The 25,859-nt window shown below is 37.3% G+C and overlaps 1 protein-coding gene across 2 annotated transcripts in view; it reads right to left on the bottom strand.

Moving 5' to 3' along the window:
• GRM1 (glutamate metabotropic receptor 1) overlaps nucleotides 1-25,859 on the bottom strand; it is a 411,831-nt gene that overhangs the window by 248,049 nt on the left and 137,923 nt on the right. For both annotated transcript variants that reach the window (XM_043457395.1, XM_043457396.1), the window contains exon 3: nucleotides 21,561-21,810. In XM_043457395.1, the coding sequence (XP_043313330.1) occupies nucleotides 21,561-21,810 (250 nt within the window). The remainder of the gene's footprint in view (nucleotides 1-21,560; nucleotides 21,811-25,859) is intronic.

Raw genomic sequence — 25,859 nt, 5'->3', positions numbered from 1 at the left:
GACCGATATGTAATTCAAAATCTGGTGCTTGATATAAGAAGTAATAAAAATCTAGTAAAGCCCTTAAATGATTTGATACTGTTATGTGAAAAAAAATCAGTTAAAATAGAATATCTGGATAAAATAAATATTACTTAAGAAATAACACAAAAATGTAATAATCATTTTAGAGAGATTTATAAAAACTTAAACTATAAAGGGATAAAGAACAGGAAAAAATGAGGATTCTGAGCTCTCATTCTGGGCATGCGACCTGCTCTAAACAATTTGAACTGCTGGCACCCTGCCCTTCAGTTTTATTTCATGTAAATGAATGATCAAGGTGTTCAATTTCTTGATGCTATATTAAAATCAGCCCACTCCTCCCCCAAATGTTTAGCTGGGGTCAACAAAACCATCTCTCTGCAAGTCCAACCAAGCCTTTTCCTGACTAGAGCAACTAGTGCAATTCTGACGGAGGGTCTAAAATCAGTCCGAATTGAAGTACCAGCGTTAGCGCTGAGAAAACGTGTGCACACAAGAGTGCTGATTTTATTTTCTTCAGTATATTTTATTCTCCCAATTTTTATAATTGAGACTTTCCAGTGGTTTGCAATTGGGTACCCTATTTCCTGGGCTTCCCAGGTGGCGCTAGTAGTAAAAACCCACTTGCCAACGCAGGAGACATGAGATGTGGGTTCAATCCCTGAATCTGGAAGATCTCCTGGAGGAGGGCATTACAATATTGGAGGGCCCACTCCAATATTCTTGCATGGAGAATCCCTTGTAGGATTGTACAGAATCCTGGTGGGCTACAAAGAGTCGCAAAGAGACAGACATAACTGAAGCAATTTAGCATGCACACACACACTGCTTTCTATCTGAAGATAGACTGCTAAGAGTCTATGTGTCTGGGCTCTGACCACTGTCTATTTCTTATAAGACCCACTTCCAAGTCATCATACTCAACCCCTACTTTCACTCCCCTATTTCCAGCCCAGATTAGAATCCTTCCTTGAGTGGGCTAATGCCTTTGAGTTAAAATGAGAGACCTACCCCTTTCTCAACTTCACTTTAAGCTGTGCCAGTGGACGATGCACAAGATGAAGCAGTGGGAAAGCTGGTGTAGACCAGATATTCCCAAACACAAATACATCAACACAATGTCTGCATAATATTTGGTATCCTAATCTAATGAAAATGGCCTTTAAATGAGTAACTTAATTTTTAAAAATACACAAAACATAGATGATCAAGGTTAACATAAACAGTGATGAAAGGTTGATAGCATTTACCTTTGATATGATATGATGAGAATGGTATTTTACCTATGTGGACCTGTAGCTCCAGTCAAATTATGAGAAAAAAAGATCAGACAAGTCTTAGTTAAAGAACATTCTACAAAATACTCCCCAAAATTGTCAAGGTCATTATAGATTAAGAAAATCTGAGAAACTGTCACAGCCAAGAGAAGCCTAAGAAGACACGACAGCTAAATATAATGTGGAATCCTAGAAGAGAAAATAGGTATTAGGTAAAAACTAAGAAAACCTGATAAAGTACAGATTTTAGTTAGTAAGAGATATAAATATAACAAAATATATTAACATAAGATATTAATAAAGGAAATTGGGTTTATGGGAATTAGCTGTACTATCTCAGCAACTTTTCTGTAAATTTTTTCTACAACAGTAAAACTGTTCTAAAAAAGTAAAGTTTAACAAAGTAACACATAAAAAGTTTATCAAAATAATATACAAAAAGAGTTATGTTGGCTAATTATAAAAATCAATTATAATCTGTAGACCTATAAGGCACAGAACTTCTATGACTATAAGAAGTCATAGTCATAGACTATGACTATGTCATTTCATTTTTCTGGCCCCTAACTCTGTTTTAAATGTATTTTTCAAGGCAAGGACTACAAATGACCAAGCTGAAACTGCAAAAATACAATCAATGATCATATCAGTGGAAAAAATTCAATGAAGGCAAATATGCCATGTAAAAAATAACTGAGAAAGTGAAATTCATAATATCAAAATGTCACTCATAAGTTATCCTAGCTTAAAACAGTTGCAAATATGTCAATATCAGATCTTAATGTAATATAAAAATTCCAAAACAGAAATCTAGGAACATAAAACATGTGAGAATATATATTTTCATGTTTATATATACATATATGTGTGTGTGTGTGTATCTTACAGTTTCATAGAAAATAAAACCAGATCACAGTTTTGTGATTTAAAAATACATATTAATAGTATCCTAGAAGAAAAAGATGAAATTTAACTTGTGCAAACTATTTTCAGAATACACCAAACAGAAAGAATATGAAGAGAATCTAAAATTTTTAAGATTTAAAAAAATGACTCAGCCTATTCCATCCTCTTTTATTCTAGCCTGCTGTGAGTAGTCAGAGAAAGTCACAATGGGAATACATGTCGGTTCTTGTTACTCCACTGGTCTGGGCTTAGGAAATCATACGTTGGAACAATGGTCTAAAGGTCAGAAAGAGAGGGATCACTCACTGTGTTGCTTCCTCTCCTGGAGCTGCATTAGGAAATAACAACAGACTTGAAGTCAACTATTTAATTTTTTAAGAAAAAAAGAATGCTCAGACTGTGTCTATTTAGTAATATGACTAAATTTTACAGCTAACATGTATTGGTTTAATGATAATGCAGAGAGATTCTGCTAAGTGTTTAAAATCTATTATCTCCATTCAAATTTGCAATAACTCTATGTAATAGGTCTATGTACAAACCTTCTCAAGGTCTCTTAGCAGTAAACAGGGAGGCTGGGATTAGAATCCAAGTGTTTCTGACTCTTGTCACTACTGCTAGAAAGCTATCTTTTTAGAGTAATTATTTGACATAATTTACTGTTCAATTTAGAGAAATAAGTTCGTTAAAAGATTTAATTATCTTTTCAAAGAATTTATTGAATGAATTATTTTAGTATATATCACATACAATTTCCCTGTTGCTTAAAAAACACAAAAGAATTATAATATTTAATTTATCTTGAAGAGAAATATATATAAATTTTTCCCTTTCAAGTATTATTGAGCTGTTGATTCTAGAGGAGATAGATCAAAGTGATCTAAATCAAAATTTTAGTAAATCAGGGTCTCTGAGTTTTTTGTATTAATTTTCTCACCCTAATTTGGCCAGAGAAGAGCATGGGAGACCATAAAATTGTAACTATGTTCTGTAATGCTCAAAAGGGAGGTAAGCATATCGATTCATCAATTCTAAAAAAGCAGTTACAACATATCATAACTTAAAATCATGTAGACCAATAAATCTTTCTAATAGAGCAATCTCTTCCAGTTCCTGACAGGTGGTTCTGCAACTTCTGCTTGACTATTTCAACTTAAAACATCCTCACTGACTTTAGAAAAATGTATTTTATTGTTGGAGAGATAATCACAATTATCAATATTTTTTTTTGAAGATGACAATTTTATTGGTAATTCAAACACTTCAAGAGTGTGACATCTAGGGAAAGCAACTATATTAATATTTAATTTACACACTTTAGATTTTCAAACAGAACAGAATTGGCTTCTAGGCTCAGATAATAACAAATAGGTTGTTCCCCTGTTGGATATTTACTGTGTGTCAGGTACTAAACTGGACATATTGGCTTAATATCAAGTATGTAATGAATACTGTCTGAGTTCCAGGCATTGTTATAGGGGTACTAGGGATTCAACAATGAGTGAAAAAAAAGACCCTATCCTTAACATGTTTATAGTTTACCATTTAATCAACAAAATATCTTATAAGTACTATATTTAGTAGCAGTATTTGTCTCCCTTCCACAAGTGAAGAAGGAGGGTTAGATGCTTTCCTATAGCCATAATGCTATTATAACATGTGTACATAACATGTATATACATAACTTGTATATAGCAAATGTACATAAACCAAGTGTTACATTATGTTCTTTGAAATACAACAGCATATTTTCAAAGTTCAATATAAACCATATCACATTTAGAAAATACATTAGGTCTTTCTCATCTCACTAAGAGGGTATTCCATTCACATGTTATTTTCCTTATCATGAGAACTGTGCATAAAGACTTGCAAGTTTGTGATTTTTTTTAAAGCAAAATGCTTTTCCAATGAACTAAAATAGGATATTTTCTTTCCTTCCCCCCCCCAATTTTCCTTTATTTCAACTGGCTAGCCCAATCCTTTCAAGAATCAGACCTCACTTAGCTCGATGCAGAAGAGAATATTTTGGATTTATGAAATGGATTCTGCATTTGTATTTATGTGTATTGTGCTGTTTCACTTTTACTATTTACCATTTTGAAAACAAAAACCCTACAAAATCAAACCAATTTCTATGAAATAAAACGCTCCTGCTTTCAAGATACTGTTTCTCTGAAGGATAATATAATAAATCCAATCAAGAAACATCATCTACACAAGGGTGTGTGTGTTAAGTCACTTCAATCATATATGATTTTTTGCGAGCCTGTGGACTATAGCTCACCAGGCTCCTCTGTTCATGGGATTTCCCAGGCAAGAACACTGGATTGAGTTCCCATTCCCTCCTCCAGGGAATCTTCCCCACCCAGGGATCAAACCTGCATTTTTTGACTCTCCTGCATTGACAGGTGAGTTCTTTACCTCTAGGACCATGAGGAAGCCTATAAACGTATGTTCAGACAAATGGTGGAAACAACAAACTGTGGAAAATTCTTAAAGAGATGGGAATACCAGACCACCTGACCTGCCTCCTGAGAAATCTGTATGCAGGTCAAGAAGCAACAGTTAGAACTGGACATGGAACAATGGACTGGTTCCAAATAGGAAAAGGAGTACGTCAAGGCTGTATATTGTCACCCTGCTTATTTAACTTCTATGCAGAGTACATCATGAGAAACGCTGGACTGGATGAAGCATAAGCTGGAGTCAAGATTACCAGGAGAAATATCAATAACCTCAGATATGCGGATGACACCACCCTTATGGCAGAAAGTGAAGAAGAACTAAAGAGCCTCTTGATGAAAGTGAATGAGGAGAGTGAAAAGTTGGCTTAAAGCTCAACATTCAGAAAACTAAGATCTTGGCATCTGGTCTCATCACTTTATGGCAAATAGATGGGGAAACAGTGGAAACAGTGACAGACTTTATTTGGGGGGGCTCCAAAATCACTGCAGATGGTGACTGCAGTCATGAAATTAAAAGACGCTTGTTCCTTGGAAGAAAAGTTATGACCAAACTAGACAGCATATTAAAAAGCAGAGACATTACTTTGCCAACAAAGGTCTGTCTAGTCAAGCTATGGTCTTTCCAGTAGTCATGTATGGATATGAGAGCTGGACTACAAAGAAAGCTGAGTGCCGAAGATTCGATGCCTTTGAACTGGGGTGATGGAAATCAGTCCTGAATATGCTTTGGAAGGACTGATGCTGAAGCTGAAACTCCAATAATTTGGCCACCTGATGCGAAGAACTGACTCATTTGAAAAGACCCTGATGCTGGGAAAGATTGAAGGCAGGAGGAGAAGGGGACGACAGAGGATGAGATGGCTGGACATGAGTTTGAGTAAACTCCAGGAGTTGGTGATGGACAGGGATATCTGGCGTGCTACAGTCCATGGGGTCGCAAAGAGTCGGACGCGACTGAGCAACTGAACTGAACTGAGACAAATGGTGACAGGTCTTCCTAAAGCTTTCCAATGGGATGACAGAGGGAAAGTAGAGGTAGTAATAATTGTCTGCAAAAAAATCTCAGAAAACACAAGTGATAATGCTAACAGAGGGTTCATGCTTGTGCTTGTGCTCTGTCAGGTCCGATTCTTTGCGACTACAGCCTGCCAGGCTCCTCTGTCCATTTCTGGGCAAGAAAACTCAAGTGGGTTGCCATTTTCTCCTGGAGATCTTCCCAACCCAGGGGTCAAACATGCATCTCTTGTATCTCCTACATTTGCCAGTGGATTCTTTACCAACTACACCACCTGGGAAGCCCTGCTAGCAGAGAGTACTTATGTCCTTTAATGCTGTCATTGCAAAAAATTTGACTGTGATTCCTGCTTTAACCATATTAGTCTAATGGCTTTAAAATCAAGATCATAAAATGACTAAAAGCTAAACTCTTATCAAAAAAGAGTTAATTATAAATCCAAATACTGTGATTCTGTTCCTACTACTGTACTGCTCTCTAATACAGCCCTGCATCTGGTGTTCACTTTTTTATGCACTCTCCTTCCCTTGAGTCACTGGACCCAGTGATAAGCTTCTAATAAATAGAACTTGGCAAAAGTAATGGGACAGCGCTTCCACAATTAGGTTACAAATAGACCATGACTTCCATCACTTCCTCTCTCTCTCTCTCTCTCTCCCACTTTCACTCTCATGCCCACCTCTTTGTCTCTTGCTGGCTTGCTCTAGAGAAGCCAGATGTTATGTAAGCTTCCCCATGGAGAGGCCCATGTGGCAAGAAACTATTATCTCAAGCAAACAGCCAGCAAGAACTTGAGATCTGGCAACAGCAAAGTGCGTGAGTTTGGAAGCAGATTCTCCCCAGGTTGGGCCTTGGGGTAGCAAGATCTTGGAGAGATGAAAACTATTTTCACTTCACAAGTCATGATCTATGCAAATATCTTTACTTCTACACAGAAAACTCAAGACACAAAGTCTCTAGGAGAGAAGTACAAACATCTCTAACTTAACTACCTGAAACATCATTAAGGAGTTCAGGGTATCCTTTTGAAATTTTAAGCCTCATTGAGTGATTTTATATCAATCAGTATAAAATTTTCTATTTCCAATAGTAGTGACCAAAGTCAATAAATCAATTTCATAATTTTCAATATTCTACTTCTGCTTTGACAAAACATGCAAGCAAGTTCCCCTTCTATACTTTGTTTCTGACACAATTTTTGCAATTTCAGTTCCCTTGAGTATTTAGGTAAGCTTACAATCTCCATGGACATTGACTAGAGTGAATTTTAATAACTATGCAATATGCTATATTTGGTAAGCAAAGAAGGAAAATTATACCAGCTTGTTTCCTCATTGGCAAGGAATGCCAAACTCAAAAGTCTTTTAGGTCAAACTCCCTAGTTATTATAAAGTACTTTCACAAATCACTGAAACTACATCTTCATTTTGAAAAATTGCCATGGTAATTTCTAGGGAATATACATGTGCAGGAAGAAAATGACCACTATGAAAAAATAGTATAAAAATGGTGGGAGGGGGTTCAGGATGGGGAACACATGTACACCCATGGCTGATTCATGTTAAAGTATGGCAAAAACCACTATAATATTGTAAAGTAATTAACCTCCAATTAAAATAAATTAATTAATTTTTTAAAAAATCACTAAAAGGAATGTTTATAACAGGCTCATTTCTAAATGATGTCAGATAAAAAATAAGAAGCCAAATCCTTCCAAATATGTGAACATCCTTGGCATAGACTATAACTATAATAAGTGCTCTGGGTAAGTACCTCAGGGGAAAAAAATGCAAATTTCTTTCATGTAAGTATCAACCCTTATAGCTAAATTCCTAGAATAATTGAACAGTGAGAAGTTATTTATTTTTACTCTCTGAAATAGGTAAAGCTTAATTATTTTGCTATCTATCAAAATTAAATAAAAGTGGGACAGGGTTCTTTTGTTGTTGCTGCTGCTGCTGCTGCTAATTCACTTCAGTCGTGTCCGACTCTGTGCGACCCCATAGACGGCAGCCCACCAGGCTCCCCCGTCCCTGGGATTCTCCAGGCAAGAACACTGGAGTGGGTTGCCATTTCCTTCTCCAATGTGTGAAAGTGAAAAGTGAAAGTGAAGTCGCTCAGTCGTGTCTGACTCTTGGCGACCCCATGGACTGCAGCCTACCAGGCTCCTCAGTCCATGGGGTTTTCCAGGCAAGAGTACTGGAGCGGGGTGCCATTGCCTTCTCCATTTTGTTGTTGAAAACCACACATTTTAGGTAATATATTGTGGCAACTCTGGATGCTACAATGGTTAAGTGTTTGCCAGTAGGAAGAATTATCACACCAAAACAGTCCTATTTTCAACCTGATCACCTCTCCTCAGAACAAACCAAAGATTAGCCTCAAAAATTACTCATGTCCAAATTTAATTGAATCAGAATATGGAGAAGGTAACCTCCCAGACATTGTTTAAAACAATAGAGCAACTGGTCAATAATCAATGAAGCCTAAATTTGAGTATAATAACAAAAGAAATATACAGTTTAACAGAGAGACCAGGAAAAGAGACAGTCAATGACACCTTGATTAAACCACTGTCAGCCCAAAGTGAGTGTGTGCACACCCAAGGCTACATGCACCCTCTGAGAAACAAAATCAAACACTTCACACCGAGGGAAATAGGCCGCACTAAAACAGTCTAGTCACGGCACAAAACAAATAAAAGCACAAACAACAAAAACAATCTCCAGGGAGGGGATAGGAGAATCAAAATACAGAGTTGCTACAATATATTACCTAAAACGTGTGGTTTTCAACAATAGCAAAAAAAAAAAAACAGGAATGTGTGACTCATACATACTTTTAAAAAAGCAGGCAACTAAAACTGTCTGGGAAACAGACCAGATGCCAACTATATCAAAGCATTCAAAGTATTTTTTATAAATATATTCAAAGAACTAAGAAAATCATGCTTAAAGAAATAAATGCCTAACCAAATATCATTAAAAATATAGACATTATAGGAAATTCTAGAGGTAAAAAGTATAATAAATGAAGAACTCAGTGGTAGGTTTGAACTTCAAGAAGAAAGAATAGTTGAACCTGAAGATATATCAATAATTATACAATTCAAAGAGATAGGAAACAGAATTTTTAAAAATGAACACAGCCTCAGAGAAATATAAAACCCTTTGTATGCTATGTATATTATAGCATAGATATAATAGGAGTACCAAAAGAAGTGGAGAAAGGAAATGGAACAGAAAAAAATATTCAAAGAAAAATTGTCTGGAAACTCCCCAGATTTACTGAAAACCTTTTATCAATACATGCAAAAATGAACTCCAAGTAGGATAAATACAAAAAGTTCTACGCTCAGGTTCATCATAGTAAAAGCCGTGAAAATCAAGAAAAAGAAAATCTTGAAAGTGGCAAGAGAAAAACAACTCATTACATGCAGTTGAACTTCACCTAATTAAGAAATGATCTCATGAGAAACAAAGGTGGCCAGAAGGCACTTGAATGACATAGTCAAAGTGCTGAAATAGTCAAAATGCTGAGAGAGATGGGAGGAAGCTTCAAAAGGGAGGGATATATGTACAACTATGGCTGATTCAGGTTGAGGTTTGACAGAAAACAACAAAATTCTATAAAGAAATTATCCTTCAATAAAAAAGGTTTTTTTAAAAAAGTGCTGAAATAAAAAGCTATTAACCAAGACTCTGGCAAATTTGTTTCTCAAAAATGAAGGTGAAATAAAGATATTCTCAGATAAAGAAATACTGAATGACTTTATTTCTAGCAGGTCCACCTTACAAAAGAATAAAATAAAATCCTAAAGAAAATTATTCAGGCTGAAAGCAAGTTACCCCAGATGAAAATTCACACACACAGACACACACAAACACACACAGCACAAGTAAATACATTTAAATAATTATAAAAAGAAAACACTATAAACACATCCTTTCTTTTATATATCCTTAAATGATATTAAAAGTGATTGTATAAAACAATATGCACATAATTATATGCGGGGACCTATACATACAGAAATTTAGTATATTGATAACAGCATAAAAGTTGTGGGTGGTAGCAAATTTATATCAGAGCAAGGAAATTATACCAGATGGAAAATTTTATCCACAGGGAAAAAAAGATGTAGAGAATCTGAAACAGCACATAGGATGGTAAATATAATGAATTTATAAATATATACTTACTCTGCTTTCTTTTATCAGATTACTTAATAATACAAATTGTATAAATTAATAATTATAACAATGTCTTACTGGATTCTTTTACATATATATATGTAGTGTGTATAACAGTAATAGGACAAAAAGAATAAAGAGGGAATAGAGCTATATTCATTATAGTCAAACCTGAAAATAACCCAAATGCCCACCAACAGGAGAATGGATAAGCAAGTTGAAGCATATTCATGCCATAGAATACTACAGTTGACCCCTGAACAATGCATAGGTCAATCCACTTATAACATATATCTGTAGCAGTATTCCATATCTGTGTTTCCTCCCCAACTTCAGATTCAGTCAACCATCAACCATGCAGGACTTGTAATTATTTAATACTTGGGAAAATAACCATGTAAAAGTAAACCTGTGCAGTTCAAACCGATGTTGTTCAAGGTTCAATTGTACTCAACAATCGTAGTCCATTGGTCTGCTATGGGCAACCCCAGACTTGGAGATGGCTGAGGTTAAATCTGCCACATGTTTACATGCTTCCTATCCCACATATTGATTAATCTGAGAATTGGGACATGGCAATGTTTTCAGGGGCAGTTCAGTTGGCCAGTATGGGCATCAGGAGGAGACAGAAACACAGGAAATAAGCAGAGTTGCAAAGAGTATTTATTACTATTATTTCTACTATTGCTATTACTACTATTACCAACACTACTATTATACACTACTTTCAGATGTATCACTACTTTTAAAAGAAATTTTTGAAAGTAAATAAATTTCAAGGTAAAGCAAAATACAATCTAAAAATAAATAAATATATAAATAAATAACCACCTGGAGCTGAAATGGTGGACTGATAGGCAGTGGAATTAAATTTTTCACTTCATCTTCCTTTTCAAATATATCTTGTAAGCAATTCATTCATAGTGAACATCACCTGAGTGCAAAACCCTGATGCAGGCATCACATAGTTGTGGTCCTGAAATGTAACTCATCTTGAGTCCTTTTGAAAAAAGGAAGACCCAAAGGCCTTCACCAAGAAATTCTACTAATGGTGTGGGGTGAGATCCAAGAATCCATATTTTTAAGAGGCCCCAGTGAGTCTGCTGTGCGGCCAGATTGAGAATTCACTGTCATGGAAACTACAAAAACGTATTAAGATAAATTCCCTGTAGTCTTCAATCAGCCTCAAACACACACTTGGGTAAACCATAACGACATCCTTTTTCATTCATTCAAATTTGAGCCAGTGTCTTATGATACAAAAGGCACTTGAAATCCTTTCCTTCAGTATTTTTAATATATTCTAGGCAAATAGAGACCATGAGAGTAGAGTCTTTCAGTTTTCAGGTGTGTGTTATCTGAAACACAGAAATAAGCATTGATATAGAGGAAGAGTTAATAATTACTAACTGTCCCCCAGTTTTGTGGAAATCCTGAGCATTTCTATGGCTGAGGTCTATGCTCAAAATAACTGTCAGAATCCTACAAATGATGCTTTTTCTCCACAGTGCTCTAAATCTCTTCTCCTTCCTTAGCACACATTTCTCATGGTCTTTTTCTAACAGTGTAATCTTCCACAAAGCTCCCATTAATCTTCCTTTGGAGAAGGAGTGTTTCAAGAAAAGGATAGTCTGTCAGCAGGTTAGTGATCATTTTCTGCCCTTGGGATCCTAAAGAAGGCGAGCTTATGAATCTTTAAGTCATGACCGTTATACGTCAGAAGATGCTCATCTGTTTTGGCCACTTTCTGATTATAATCCATTTTGAGGGATGTCACACTTCACTGGAAATCCACATTTACTTAAAACACATAAGCTTTGTAATTTTGCCTGAAGGCTGCACACTTTAGATATTTCCCCATTTTTTTTCATAATGGGAAGATGGGATCTAAAGTAACTCATTTTTCATTAAGAACATAAGTGTGTGGAACATAATACCATGGTATATCATCTTATGTTTCAAGGGTATAGAGGTCACTCTTCTAAATATGTGTTTAGGTTCTAGAAAAAAAGACCAAAAAAATACACTGTAAAAAACAAATATTTCCTTTGTCTTAAAATGGAGCTGTAGGCTTCTTTCCAGATAAATAATTGCTCCATTCCAGTCATATTTTAAGAATGCGTCTAAGGTTGTTTCTTATGCTTTCAGCTCATACATTGTGGTGTTAGTGTTTTCCAGATAAGATTTTAGATTGGGGATTTGGAGGAGTTCTCTTGAGTGGCAGATAAGAGAAAGTGGATCTAGTGAATGAGAAGATTACAAAGGTAGGAGAGATGACAGGCAAAACAGTACACACCAATAAGAAAGGGATGTGGAAAAGAAGTGAAAGATGAAAGTGTGAGTGTGTTAGTTGCGCAGTGTGAGCAACTCTTTGTGACCCCATAGACTGTAGCCCACCAGGTTCCTCTGCCCATGGAATTCTCCAGGCAAGAATACTGGAATGCGTAGGCACTCCCTTCTTCAGGGCATCCTCCCAAGCCAGGGATTGAACCAGGCTCTCCCACATTATAGGCAGATTCTTTACCATCTGAGCCACCAGGGAAGACCCAAGAAAGGAAGAGCCACTTGAAACGTAAGGACCACATACTATAAATTGACTAATCAAGATATAATAGAGAGCAGGGATGAAATGGAAGGTTATTGACCTAATTATCTTTATTGTATGCTTATTACTTATAGTGTAGAAATAAGATGTCAGAATCCACTAACTAGAAAGGTCTAGGAAATACATAATTAAATGTGTCATACCTAAGTATATCTAAACAGAAACTCCTAAAAAAGTAGAATGTGAATCTACTAGAAGGGCTTCCCAAGAGGAGGAAGCCAGGGCAGATGCCAAGGAACATGCCAACACTAGGAATAGAATGAAAGCCAGAAATCTCTTCTTCAATCTCAGTAAAGACTGTGTCTCTGACAGACATAATACTGACATTTAGTTTTGGTATAAAACAAATAAGCATTTTGTGAATAGACAAATACAACAACCTGAGAGGTAAGCAAATATTAGACCCAACTTTACAGATGAATTATAGAAACAGAGGCTGACTCAAGAACATCAACCCTTACCACACTAGGTAAAACTTACTGATCCTGGAATACGAAAGAGAACTCAGGACTAAACACGAAGCTATCCTATTTCACTATGACACTCCAAGCTTTCTGACATAGTTCCTAAACAATGAACATATCAAAACATTGTACTTGGCATGATAAGGAAAAAAATATATATATAAAATCTGGTTCCTACCATTATGTGTGTGTGTGTTAGTCACTCAGTTATTTCTGATTCCTATCATTGAAGAGGTTACAGTTTGATATTTGTATATCTATATGATGCTAGGGTATAGTAGGCAATTTGAATTTTGCCTGATCAAGATGGTGGACATGAGCTCAACTTCTGCCAGAACACAAAAATCGCAGCTTAGATTATTCAGATATGACCTAATCAAATCCGTTATGATTATACAGTGGGGGTGATGAATAGATTCAAGGGATTAGATCTGATAAAGAGAGTGCCTGAAGAACTGTAGATGGAGATTCGTAACATTGTATAGGAAGTGGTGACCAAAACAATCCCCAAGAAAAAGAAATGCAAGAAGGCAAAATGGTTGTCTAAGGAAGCCTTACAAGTAGCTGAAAAAAGAAGAAAAGTGAAAGGCAAAGGAGAAAGGGAAAGATACACCCAAATGAATGCAGAGTTCCAGAGAATAGCAAGGAGAGATAATAAAACCTTCTTAAGTGAACAAAGCAAAGAAATAGAGGAAAGCAATAGAATGGGAAAGACTAGAGATCGCTTCAAGAAAATTAGAGATACCAAGGAATATTTCATGCAATGATGGGCACAATAAAGGACAGAAATGTCAAGGACCTAACAGAAGCAGAAGAGATGTGGCAAAAATACACAGAAGAACTATACAAAAAAAGATCTTAATGACCCAGACAACCGTAATGCTGTGGTCACTTATCTAGAGCTGGACATCTTGGAGTGTGAAGTCAAGTGGGCCTTAGAAAGCATTACTATAAACAAAACTAGTGGAGGTGATGGAATTCCAGTTGATCTATTTCAAATCCTTAAAGATGATGCTGTGAAAGTGCTGCACTCAATATGTCAGCAAATGGAAAACTCTTTCAGCAGTGGTCACAGGACTGGAAAAGGTCAGTTTTCATTCCAATCCCAAAGAAGGGCAATACCAAAGAATGTCCAGATTACCATACAATTACATTTATTTCACATGCTAACAAGGTAATACTCAAAATCCTTCAAGCAAGGCTTAGCAGTAAGTGAACTGAGAACTTCCAGATGTACAAGCTGGATTTAGAAAAGGCAGACGAACCAGAGATTAAATTTTCAACATCAGTTAGGTCATAGAAAAATCAAAGGAACCCAGGAAAACATCTATTTTTACTTCATTCACTATGCTAAAGCCTTTGATTGTGTGGATCACAAGCTGTGGAAAATTCTTAAAGAGATGGGAATACCAGACCACCTTAACTGTATCTTGAGAAACCTGTAGGCAGGACAAGAAGCAACAGTTAGAACTGAACATGGAACAATGGATTGGTTCAAAATTAGGTAAGAACTATGACAAGACTGTATATTGTCACCCTGCTTATTTAACTTCTGTGCAGATTACATCATGCGAAATGCTGGGCTGTATGACTCACAAGCTGGAATCAAGAGTGCCAGGAGAAATAACAACCTCAAATACACAGATGATACCTCTTTAAAGCAATGAGGAACTAAAACGCCTCTTGATGAAATTTTTTAAAAAGGGTGAAAAAGCTGGCTTAAAACTCAATATTCAAAAAATGAAGATCAAGGCATCCGCTCTCATCATTTCATGGCAAATAGATGGGGAAACAATGCTAACAGTGAGAGACTTTCTTGGGCTCCAAAATCAGTGCAGATGTTGTCTTTAGCCATGAAGTTAAAAGAGGCTTGCTCCATGGAAGAAAAGCTGTGACCAACCTAGACAGTGTATTAAAAAGCAGAGACATCACTTTGCAAACAAAGGTCCATATGGTCAAAGATACGGTTTTTCCAGTAGTCATGTACAGGTGTGAAAGTTGGACCATAAAGAAGGCTCAGTGCCAAAGAATTGATGCTTTCAAAAGTCTGGTTTTGAAGACTCTTGAGAGTCCCTTAGACAGCAAAGAGATCAAACCAGTCAATAGTGAAGGAAATCAACTCTGAATATTCGTTGGAATGTCTGATGCTGAAGCTGAAGCTCCAGTCTTTTGGTCACTTGATGCAAAGAACTGACTCTTTGGAAAAGCCCCTGATGCTGGAAAAGATTCAGGGCAGGAGGAGTAGGGAGTAACAAAGAATTAGATGGTTGAATGGCATCACCAACTCAATGAACATGAGTCTGAGTCTGAGCAAATGCCAAGAGACAGTGAAGGACAGGGAAGCCTGGCTCACTGCAGTCCACTGGGCTGCTAAGAGTCGGACATGAATTAGCTATGGAACAGCAACAACTTATTAATTTAGTAACTGGGGTAATTGTTTAACTTCTTTATCTTGCAAATCAACCTTTCAGGTTGTTAAGACTGGAGATATCATATATTATTAGCTTAGTACATACCAAATCCTCAATAAATGGCAGCTATTTTTATGTATTTACACAAATAAACCATGCTTATTTTCACTTTCTTCAAATAAAAGAACAATATAGGAATTAGAACAAATGTTTGCTTAATTTTTAGAATTTTAATAATTATAACAGAGGATTTCAAAGAATTATTACCTACTTATTCCAAATCAGGTTTTACAAAGGTATAATTCCACAGATGGGCTTCCCTGTTGGTTCAGTGGTAAAGAATCCACCACCAATGCAGGAGACGTGGGTTTGATCCCTGGGTTGGGAAGATCCCCTGGAGAAAGAAATGATAACCCACTCTAATATTCTTACCTCGCAAATCCCATTGACAGAGGAGCCTGGCAGACTATAGTCCATGGGGTCACAAAAGAGTCAAACACAATTTAGAGACTTTGTTTTAGTGTTTTAGTCACTAAGTCATGTCTGACTCTTTTTGTGCCATTTTTTAGTGACTAAACAATAACAAGTTCCATAGATAAAGACTGGTATGCAAATACAGAATTATATTGTGGAGTCTCATGTTAAAGATAATGAGCTTGAAAATAAGTGCCCCCCTTTTGAAATATCATGTAAAACATTTAACACTAAGAAGGAAATAAAAAGGATTCAAATAATTAGAAATGTAAAATAATTTATCAGATATACCTCAGTTTATTTTCCCAAATAAGGTGGCTCTAAACAATGAAATAAATCTCTAAAAGAGAACAAACTGAAAAAACAAAAACTAAAAGCTAATAGGAAGCATGACTACAAACAAAGTTAGTGGAGGTGATGGAATACCAGTTGAGCTATTTCAAATCCTGAAAGATGACGCTGTGAAAGTGCTGCACTCAATATTGCAGAAAATTTGGAAAATTCAGCAGTAGCCACAGGACTGGAAAAGGTCAGTTTTCATTCCAATCCCAAAGAAAGGCAATGCCAAAGAATACTCAAACTACTGCACAATTGCACTCATTTCACATGCTAGTAAAGTAATGCTTAAAATGCTCCAAGCCAGGCTTCAGCAATATGTGAACCGTGAACTTCCAGATGTTCAAGCTGGTTTTAGAAAAGGCAGAGGAACCAGAGATCAAATTGCCAACATCTTCTGGATCATCAAAAAAGCAAGAGAGTTCTGGAAATACATCTATTTCTGCTTTATTGGCTATGCCAAAGCCTTTGACTGTGTGAATCACAATAAACTGTGGAAAATTCTGAAATAGATGGTAATACCAGACCACCTGACTGCCTCTTGAGAAACCTGTATGCAGGTCAGGAAGCAACAGTTAGAACTGGACAAGGAATAACAGACTGCTTCAAAATAGGAAAAGGAGTACCTTAAGGCTGTATATTGTCACCCTGCTTATTTAACTTCTATGCAGAGTACATCATGAGAAACGCTGGGCTGGAGGAAGCACAAGCTGGAATCAAGATTTCGGTAGAAATATCAATAACCTCAGATATGCAGATGACACCATCCTTATGGCAGAAAGGGAAGAAGAACTAAAGAGCCTCTTGATGAAAGTGAAAGAGGAGAGTGAAAAAGTTGGCTAAAAGCTCAACATTCAGAAAACTAAGATCATGGTATCCATGGCATCCAGTCCCATCACTTCATGGGAAATAGAATGGGAAACAGTGAAAACAGTGACAGACTTTATTTTAGGGGGCTCCAAAATCACTGAAGATGGTGATCGCAGCCATGAAATTAAAAGACACTTACTCCTTGGAAGGAAAGTTATGACCAATCTAGACAGCATATTAAAAAGCAGAGACATTACTTTGCCAACAAAGATCCGTCTAGTCAAGGCTATGGTTTTTCCAGTGGTCATGTATGGATGCAAGAGTTGGACTATAAAGAAAGCTGAGTGGGGAAGAATTGATGCTTTTGAACTGTGGTGTTGGAGAAGACTCTTGAGAGTCCCTTGGACTGCAAGGAGATCCAACCAGTCCGTCCTAAAGGAGATCAGTCCTGGGTGTTCATTGGAAGGACTGATGTTGAAGCTGAAACTCCAATACTTTGGCCACCTGATGCACAGAGCTGACTCATTGGAAAAGACCCTAATGCTGGGAAAGATTGAGGGCAGGAGAAGGGGACGACAGAGGATGAGATGGTTGGATAGCATCACTGACTTGATGGACATGGGCTTGGGTGGACTCCAGGAGTTGGTGATGGACAGGGAAGCCTGGCGTGCTGCAGTTCATGGGGTTGCAAAGAGTCGGACATGACTGAGCAACTGAGCGTTGAGCACATACAAAGTGCTTAGAACAGCACCTGGCATACAGTGAGTCCTAAACAAATGGTGATAACTCACCATTATCATCATCACCATAACAATTAAAATATAATTATAGATATGAAAGTGAAAAGTGAAAGTGAAGTCGCTCAGTCGTGTCCGACTCTTTGCGACCCCATGGACTGAAGCCTACCAGGCTCCTCCGTTCATGGGATTTTCCAGGCAAGAATACTGATTGGGTTGCCATTTCCTTCTCCAGGGGATCTTCCCAACCCAGGGGTCGAACCTGGGTCTCCCACTTTGTAGGCAGACACTTTTACTGGCTAAGAAGCATCTTGAAGGAGGTAGTTTTAAGAACCAAGAAAGAATGATTCTTTTGTGTGATGATTAACTTGGCTATGGTTAGTTAACTTACTTGATAAGAATATTAATCCAATTTGTCCAAAGTCAAAGGTTTGATTTTTACGTGGATGTGCTGGCTACATTCCATGACCACAAATTAAGACACTAATTCTAAGCAGTTCTATTCAATAAATTCTCCAGGTTTTTACAAGGTGACTGGCAAAAAGTGTACATTTATTAATCTAAATTCATGAATAACTTGAGAAAAAATGAATCTATAAATACATTCTTTTTGAACATAGTTCAGTCATATAGTCTTAATATTATATATTAAGACCATAAATTTGACCATAAATTAAGACCATAAATTTCAGAACTGGAAAAATATTTAAAGATGATCTGGAGCCAAGTCATTAATTTTTATAAGGAAAAAAGACAGTCAGAGACAGAAAGTGACTTAAAATCACATGATTACTCTGTGGCTGAACTAGAACTCTTAGCTCATATTTTGTTTTATTTTTCCACACATATATTCATTAAATACAGGATTTTTAAGGTCTCTGAGAACTTTCTAAAATTCTATTTGTCATGATGGTTTATTATTCCATTACAAAGAACTCAGTCCCGGTGACAGAATGTAGACTTTGAAGACCATTGCTAGGACTTTGTTATGAGAAAAATTAAAAGCCATTTTCAGGCATTGAGCATGTAAGATTAAAAGACATTACCTGACTTAAATTTTTTTTTCTGACTTAAATTTTTAAAAGACCCCTTTGCCTTAAGAATAGATGTGGGAAGGGGCAAGGATCAAGTAATAGGTTTTTACAAAAACCCAAGGGAGAGATGATGTTGGCTTCGACTAGGATGGTAATAGAAAGAATGGTATTAAGTCGTCAAAGTCTGGATATGTTTTGACTGTAGCACAATGTTTCTTTCTGTGTTGGATGTGAAGTGTAAGAGAAAAGAGGAGTCAATGGAGGCAAAGGAATATAAATCTCCATTCAGGAATTTCTATTATTTTTTTCTTAACTAAATGTATCTTGCTACAGTATACAGCATTATTTACTTCTCTTCATCTCTATGAAAAGAGGTCCATCACCATCTACACAATGTCTTCTCTGAAATCAGAAGCATCCAGAATTAAACCATGTATTGTGAAAGAAACTAAATGGTGGCTCCTGACCTCAAAGGAGTTTATCATTTGGTAAATTAAAGCCCCTTATATGGGGAGGAGATACATCTGACAGCATTACAAATGTAGCTAGAAGTTGCAACTTGGTCACTTCTGGACATGTCTGCCGAAATTAGGGAACCAAGCTCATCAAATGTCATTGGCATGAGGAACAGGGGAGTGTTTGGGTTGGAATTCATCATACAGGAATTGGGAGAATCAAGCTTCTGAAGGAAAGGCTAATTAAGTACGCCATAGTGTTATTTCTTGTCTTTATTGCCAGCTCAGCTCCCTCTGGACTCATATCTAGATTCATATCTCTCCCAAGGAAGGGAGAGAGCTGTGAACAGAGTGGAAAAAGGCTGTTTTCCATCAAATGCTCTAATATATCAGAGTAAAAGCCACTCTGATAGACCCTCACGGTATACAGCCCAGAAAATCAGAAAGCGCTGTGTGTCGTAGCTTTGACATCTCCAGGGTTCCAAGCTTTACTGGCAGTGACTATTGTACAGGGAAGGATCCTTAGAAGCACAGGTGCTCATTGTGATCACAGTATATTTAGGATACATCAGTAGAACCCAGAAGAGGTGAGGCAGAGAAAGAGAGGAGTAAAAGAAGGAGATATCCCAGGTAGCTGACGTCATCAGGAGGAAGCACATGTGAGACTCAGAAATACCTATATGGACTCAGTTCCATTATTAGCAGGTAAGCAAGACCCACAGAGATAAGATAAGGGAATGAACTCTTAACACTCCAATTACTCACTACAGAATTTTGTATAAACACATTTCATAACCAAGTAGTCTTTATACCCCGCCAAAGCTCACATATTTGCTACATTCTGTTCAAGATCTCCAGAATCCAGGTAGTGAGCTTCTCTTTGGAGATATTAAACAAATGAATCCAGCAAAACAGACTTTTCTTTTGAAAATGGTAAACATGAGAATTTTCTAGAAAAACCAGCACCCTTCATAAAAGCAGTCACTTTAAAAATCAATTCAAAAAAATCAATTAAAAAATTAAATATCTATGTGCCATCTGCCCTGGTACATATATTAAGAATGTTATTCCATGTAACATTTCAGCAATGCTGCTTACATTCTTTTTCACTCATAAAGGAAGTAACATTCCTTCTTTAAACACTCCTTCTTTAGAGATGCCTTCTTAAATAGCTTAACACAACTGCATCATGTCAAAAAAGCCAAAAAGACACTCTGTGGCAGTGTGCCAATTTCACCCAAATTCAATCATTTTTTTTAATCTTGAGTTATACTTTGACCTTGACTTCATAGTTCTTCATGCCTAGAGATCATTTCTTTGTTTCTTTATTCATTTAATTGTATTTCTGTCCTACCTTCTACTCAAAAGTCTTTGATTGACTCTGTGCGTCTAGCTCCAGATCATAATGAGGTTGGTTTTACTAGCATTTCAGTCATGATCACAAGGGCAGGTCAGAAGGGAAAGGTCCTGGGGGAGTGTCCACACCACTGCTGCCCACTTTCCTAGAGAAGGGGACCAGTGGTGAAGGCACTTTGGCAGTGAGAAAAGATTGTACTCTAGCCAGAAGAGAAGATGGAGGAGAAAAAGAGATCTGGAAAAAAATGAGTGGGACAGAGTCAGAGATCAGTGGGAGCTTTCATTCTGGTACATTTGGTAGGTTCCTTGGAAAAATTCATCAGTTCTGTCATGTATTCATATTAGAAGAAGGCAAATTAAACAACATACCTGTTAGGTCAAAGAACCTATGAAAAATATGATGATACTGAAAATCTATTCCCACACATGGTATAGAAAGAATACAGACTTAGGAACCCACCACCTGCAATTCCAGGAATTACATGCAGACAGCATCACTATTTGCCATCCCATAAACATAAGGGATTATATGACCAAGAACCAGAGTTTGGCTGCATGTCCACACCTGCATTCAGCTAGTCTTTTACATTTAAGATCTGAATATATATTTCCATCTTCACTACTACCCTTCATCCACCAAGACCTCATTAAGTTATCTATGCTTAGGAATACAAGACAAAAGCATTTCTGTGGTTTGGGGAGGAGGAGAGGTAGAAGCCCAGAAGCAAAAGGAAAGAACAATTCATCAGGACAAAACATTCTAGCAACAATTTCCCGCTTTCTTCTGAAACAATCTCAATATCTTGTCATCCACTGCTCTGCTCTTCTTTATCATGAAAATGGCAATCGCCCCACTCTCAGTGAGATTCGGGACCAAAGCACATCTCATTGTTTTGGAGTCAGGGAGTCCAGTTTAATGAGCGCAAGTACATGTGTGCCAAAGTGTGTGTGTGACAGAGAGAGAGAAAGAGAGGGAGAAAGAGATAGAAATTTACCTTCCGATGAGTGAGAACTCGCCCATGACGCCAAGGCGCCGCATGGCGCTCAGGAGGCCCCGGACGGTCATCCCTTCGCAGAAGCACACCACCACTCTGGCCTTGGGAAGCCGTTCTCGGAGCTTGCGCAGGAGTCGGTCAAAGCTCTTCTCCCCAGCGTTGCTGTAGATTTTGTCTGAGTGGGCGATGCAGAGGCCTTCCTGGGCGGCCAGCTCTTTGAAAGCATCCATTCCGCTCTCCCCATAATTCCCTGTCCAGAAACAACCAGCAGATGTTCAAGACAATCTGAAAAGGACTGCACTCACAAGCTAGAATAAAGACTCATTAGTCCCAGAGAACAGAAAGAACAGACTTGCCAAGTAATTTGAAAATATAACTGGGACTGAAGGAAGATCTGGATGGAGTAAAGAAAATAATCAAATATAATCAAACTATCAACTCTGAAAGAAATAGAAAATTAATAACTTGGGTGTCCACAGTGAAATGGTTTTGAAACATAAAAGATGCTGTCCTGTTTTACAGCCATCATCACTAGTGGTTGTTCCAGATTTTAGTGATATGGGAGAGGTCAGCACGTTGGGATAGGAAGTCAATCAGCACAATGAGACGTGTTCAGTTGAGGACTTGCTTCATCTGGCTGCCAGGTTAAGAGCAGACACTCACGCTGATAGCAAGTCCTGCCACGTTTCCATGAAGAGTGAGTAAGCCAAGCAAATGGAGCACCTGGCTAGGCTGGAATACACAGATAAAAACCTGCTACAGGGCTCAATCAAAGCTGCTACAGGGATCAATCGTAAAATTCTTTCACTTTATCAACATCCTCTGATAAAGTGAAAGAATTATGGGAGATTTGGTCTTATGCTTTGATTTTAATATTATTATAATAAAATATACATTAAAAGTAAGAAATAGAAATCAATGAAATAAAACATGTATCAGGACTTCTTCCCTGGTGGTCCAGTGGTTAAGGGTCTGCCTGCCAGTGAAGGGGACACAGGTTTGATCCCTGACTCAGAAGATTCCACATGCCCCTGGACAGCTAAGCTCCTGCCCCACAACGACTGAAGCCCACAAGCCTAGAGCTCCGGCTTCGCAGGAGAAGCCACTGCGATGAGAAGCCCAGGCACCGCGACTAGGGTGGAGCCCATGCTCGTCCTAACTAGAGAAAGCCTGTGCACAACAATGAAGACCTGGTGCGGAAATAAATAAATGACAAAAACCCCACAAAAGACAAATGTCACATCATGTCAGTCCCCCATCTCTCTATTTCATGGATGAATTTAGCCCCCGCCTCTTCTGTACCTCCACTCCTGTCTCCAAGTTTAGGGATTTTGGTACCCATGTAAATGACCCAATATCATATCCTCACATTTTCTCAACCTCCTCTATCCAGTGATATTTCCTGTAACTCAGCGACTTTCATGTTCACACATTTAACCGTGTATTCACAAATGTTTCTAATATCTCTGAATGTGGATATCCAGCATCCCAGTCTCTTGTTTTTGTCCTCATCATCTGAGCGCAGATATTTTACTACCCCATCTCCAGCAATTTTTTAACCTCATGTTTTATTTTGTACTCAGCTCAAAGTAACCTGCCAGTTTATACTGATCATATCCCTTGATTTTTTAAATTTTTGTACATTCCCTGAAATTTTTTCTTATTTAATTTTCTCTTCCCCCTAGTTCCATGAGAACATCTTGTTCTGAATAAGCCATAATTCATTTATTGAATGATGTAGTCTTAGTATTTAGAATAATTCTAGACACTAAATGCACAGTAAAACTACATTTGTTATAACAACCCAGTAGAGGAAGAGGCAAAAATTATAAATAAGCAATGTAAACAAAATAAGTAAAAGTGGGTAATAGTATATGAAAAAAATCACCGAATCTCACTAATTATGAAGACAGTACAGTTAAAACAAGATACTATTTTTTCATGGTACTATCTATTTATCAGATTGTCAGAATTTCAAAGATTCATGACATTCATTATTGGCAAGGCACAAATACACTCACTTGTGGTAAGAGTAGTTCAAATTTTAGTGGACAGTTTGGCAGTAGCTTTCAAATTTTTTCAAGGTAAATATCATATATCACATTTATTGCATAAAATATAGCAAGAGTTAAGTAAAAGAACTTTAAAACAATGATACTATCCATTAAGAACTTACTATTGAAATCTCGATATCTATAAAATTTTCATGGACATTGTTGAAACCTAATAAGATTATCCTGTCTTTTTTAAAAGAAAGCGTTCTTCACTCTGTATAATGGGCTCAGTTTCATCCATCTCATTAGAACTGATTCAAATGAATTCTTTTTAATGGCTGAGTAATATTCCATGGTGTATATGTCCCACAGCTTCCTTATCCATTCATCTGCTGATAGGCATCTAGGTTGCTTCCATGTCCTGGCTATTATAAACAGTGCTGTGATGAACATTGGAGTGAAACAGATCACCAGCCCAGGTTGGATGCATGAGACAAGTGCTCGGGCCTGGTGCACTGGGAAGACCCAGAGGGATCGGGTGGAGAGGGAGGTGGGAGGGGGGATCGGGATGGGGAATACATGCAAATCCATGGCTGATTCATGTCAATGTATGACAAAACCCACTACAATATTGTAAAGTAATTAGCCTCCAACTAATAAAAATAAATGGAAAAAAAATAAATAAAAGAAAGCATTCTTGCTTCCTGTTCATAATACTAAATTACCAAATTAAAGTTTTTGCCTCTTCTTTTAACTACCTTCAGTGGCCTCATACAGTCCAGTGAAGCCCAAATGGAAGATTGAATACATGGCAAAATCCTCAGCTCCCTGGACTTTGGAAGCATATCATGGCTCAGACAAGAGGCACTGACTGATAAAAAAAAAAGGGGGGGGGGGACAGGGAAGACTGCAGCTGGCAAGTGAATGGCTCATCTGTCTGCAGCAGAGGGTTACAAGGAAGGAAGTCAGATGCCGCTTACTCACAATAAAGGCAGGTTCGGAAATCTACGAGGTACATAGACATCATCAGCCAACTCTTTCAGCCAAAGGCACTAAAAAGGCATCATAAGATGGTTTACAAGCGAAGCAACTCAACTGCTAGGGTCTATCTTTGGACTCCGATCACAGAAAATGGTTTTACTCTTTTATCAAAACACAAGCAGACTAAATGAGCAAGAATATTCTATGCATTCAAGTAAGAAAATCCTTGGTTTTCAATCTAGTAAAAGCTTTAGACATACTCTGTCCAAACCCTTCAGGCTACAACAAGGAAATTGGGCCAAGTAAAATGGCTCACCAATAGTCATGAAGCTTCTTTGTGTTAGAATGGGAACAGTCTACCTTATTCCAAGTTATTGCTTGTTTCTCTTTTATTTTTTTGACAGTTTGAAAGAATTCTCATTGACCAACTTAATAGCAACAAGCAATTGAACATGTATGTTTTTATAATTTTTAAAAAAAATGTCAGCATAGTTTAATTGCTTCTATGACATACTTGTTTCAATTTCTTTATTCATATTTTCTTGTTTGGAGGGTAGTTATTCACTATACCAATTGATTGAGAGCTGAATATGATGTGATAGACCATATTTAAACTGCTCATTTCTCTTATGAAGGCTTATCCAAACTAGCATATTTCTATGAAAGTAATTCTAATACAAGAACAAGAATAGTAACTTGCACATTTATAAATCTTTTTATTTTAAATATCACATTCATAAATATTACCTCGTGTACTAGTTACATTGATGACAGTACTAGATACAAATACTATACAAAAGAGGAAGAAAATTACCTCTAGGAAACTTAAAATCACATTGCAGTACTTTTATTTAGTAGAATGACATGGCAAACTTGAATGTAAATATTTAAAAGAGATGCTGTAGGTTAGGAATCAGGAAAGTCTGCCTAAAGAAAGTGCCTCTTGTTGGCAAGGATATGGAGAAGAAGGAATCCTTGGACATTGTTGTGTATGCATACTAAGTGGCTTCAGTCATGTCTGACTCTTTGCAACCACCAGTCTCCTCTGTCCATGGGATTCTCCAGGAAAGAACACTGGAGTGGGTTGCCATGCCCTTCTCCATGGGATCTTCCCTATCCAGGGATTGAACTTGGGTCTCCTGCATTGCAGGCAGACTTTTTATCATTTGAGTCACCATTGTTGGCAGGGATGTAAATTGGTACAGCAATTATGGAAAACAATATGAAGTTCTCCACAATTTTTCAATGGAACTGCTATATGATCCAGAAATCACTTTGAAAGTGAAAGTTTCTCAGTCGTGTCCAACTCTTTGCAATCCCATGG

The sequence above is a fragment of the Cervus canadensis genome, chromosome 33 (genome assembly GCF_019320065.1).
Source record: "Cervus canadensis isolate Bull #8, Minnesota chromosome 33, ASM1932006v1, whole genome shotgun sequence".
Lineage (NCBI taxonomy): Eukaryota > Metazoa > Chordata > Mammalia > Artiodactyla > Cervidae > Cervus > Cervus canadensis.
This window is presented reverse-complemented; position numbering and strand designations above follow the sequence as displayed.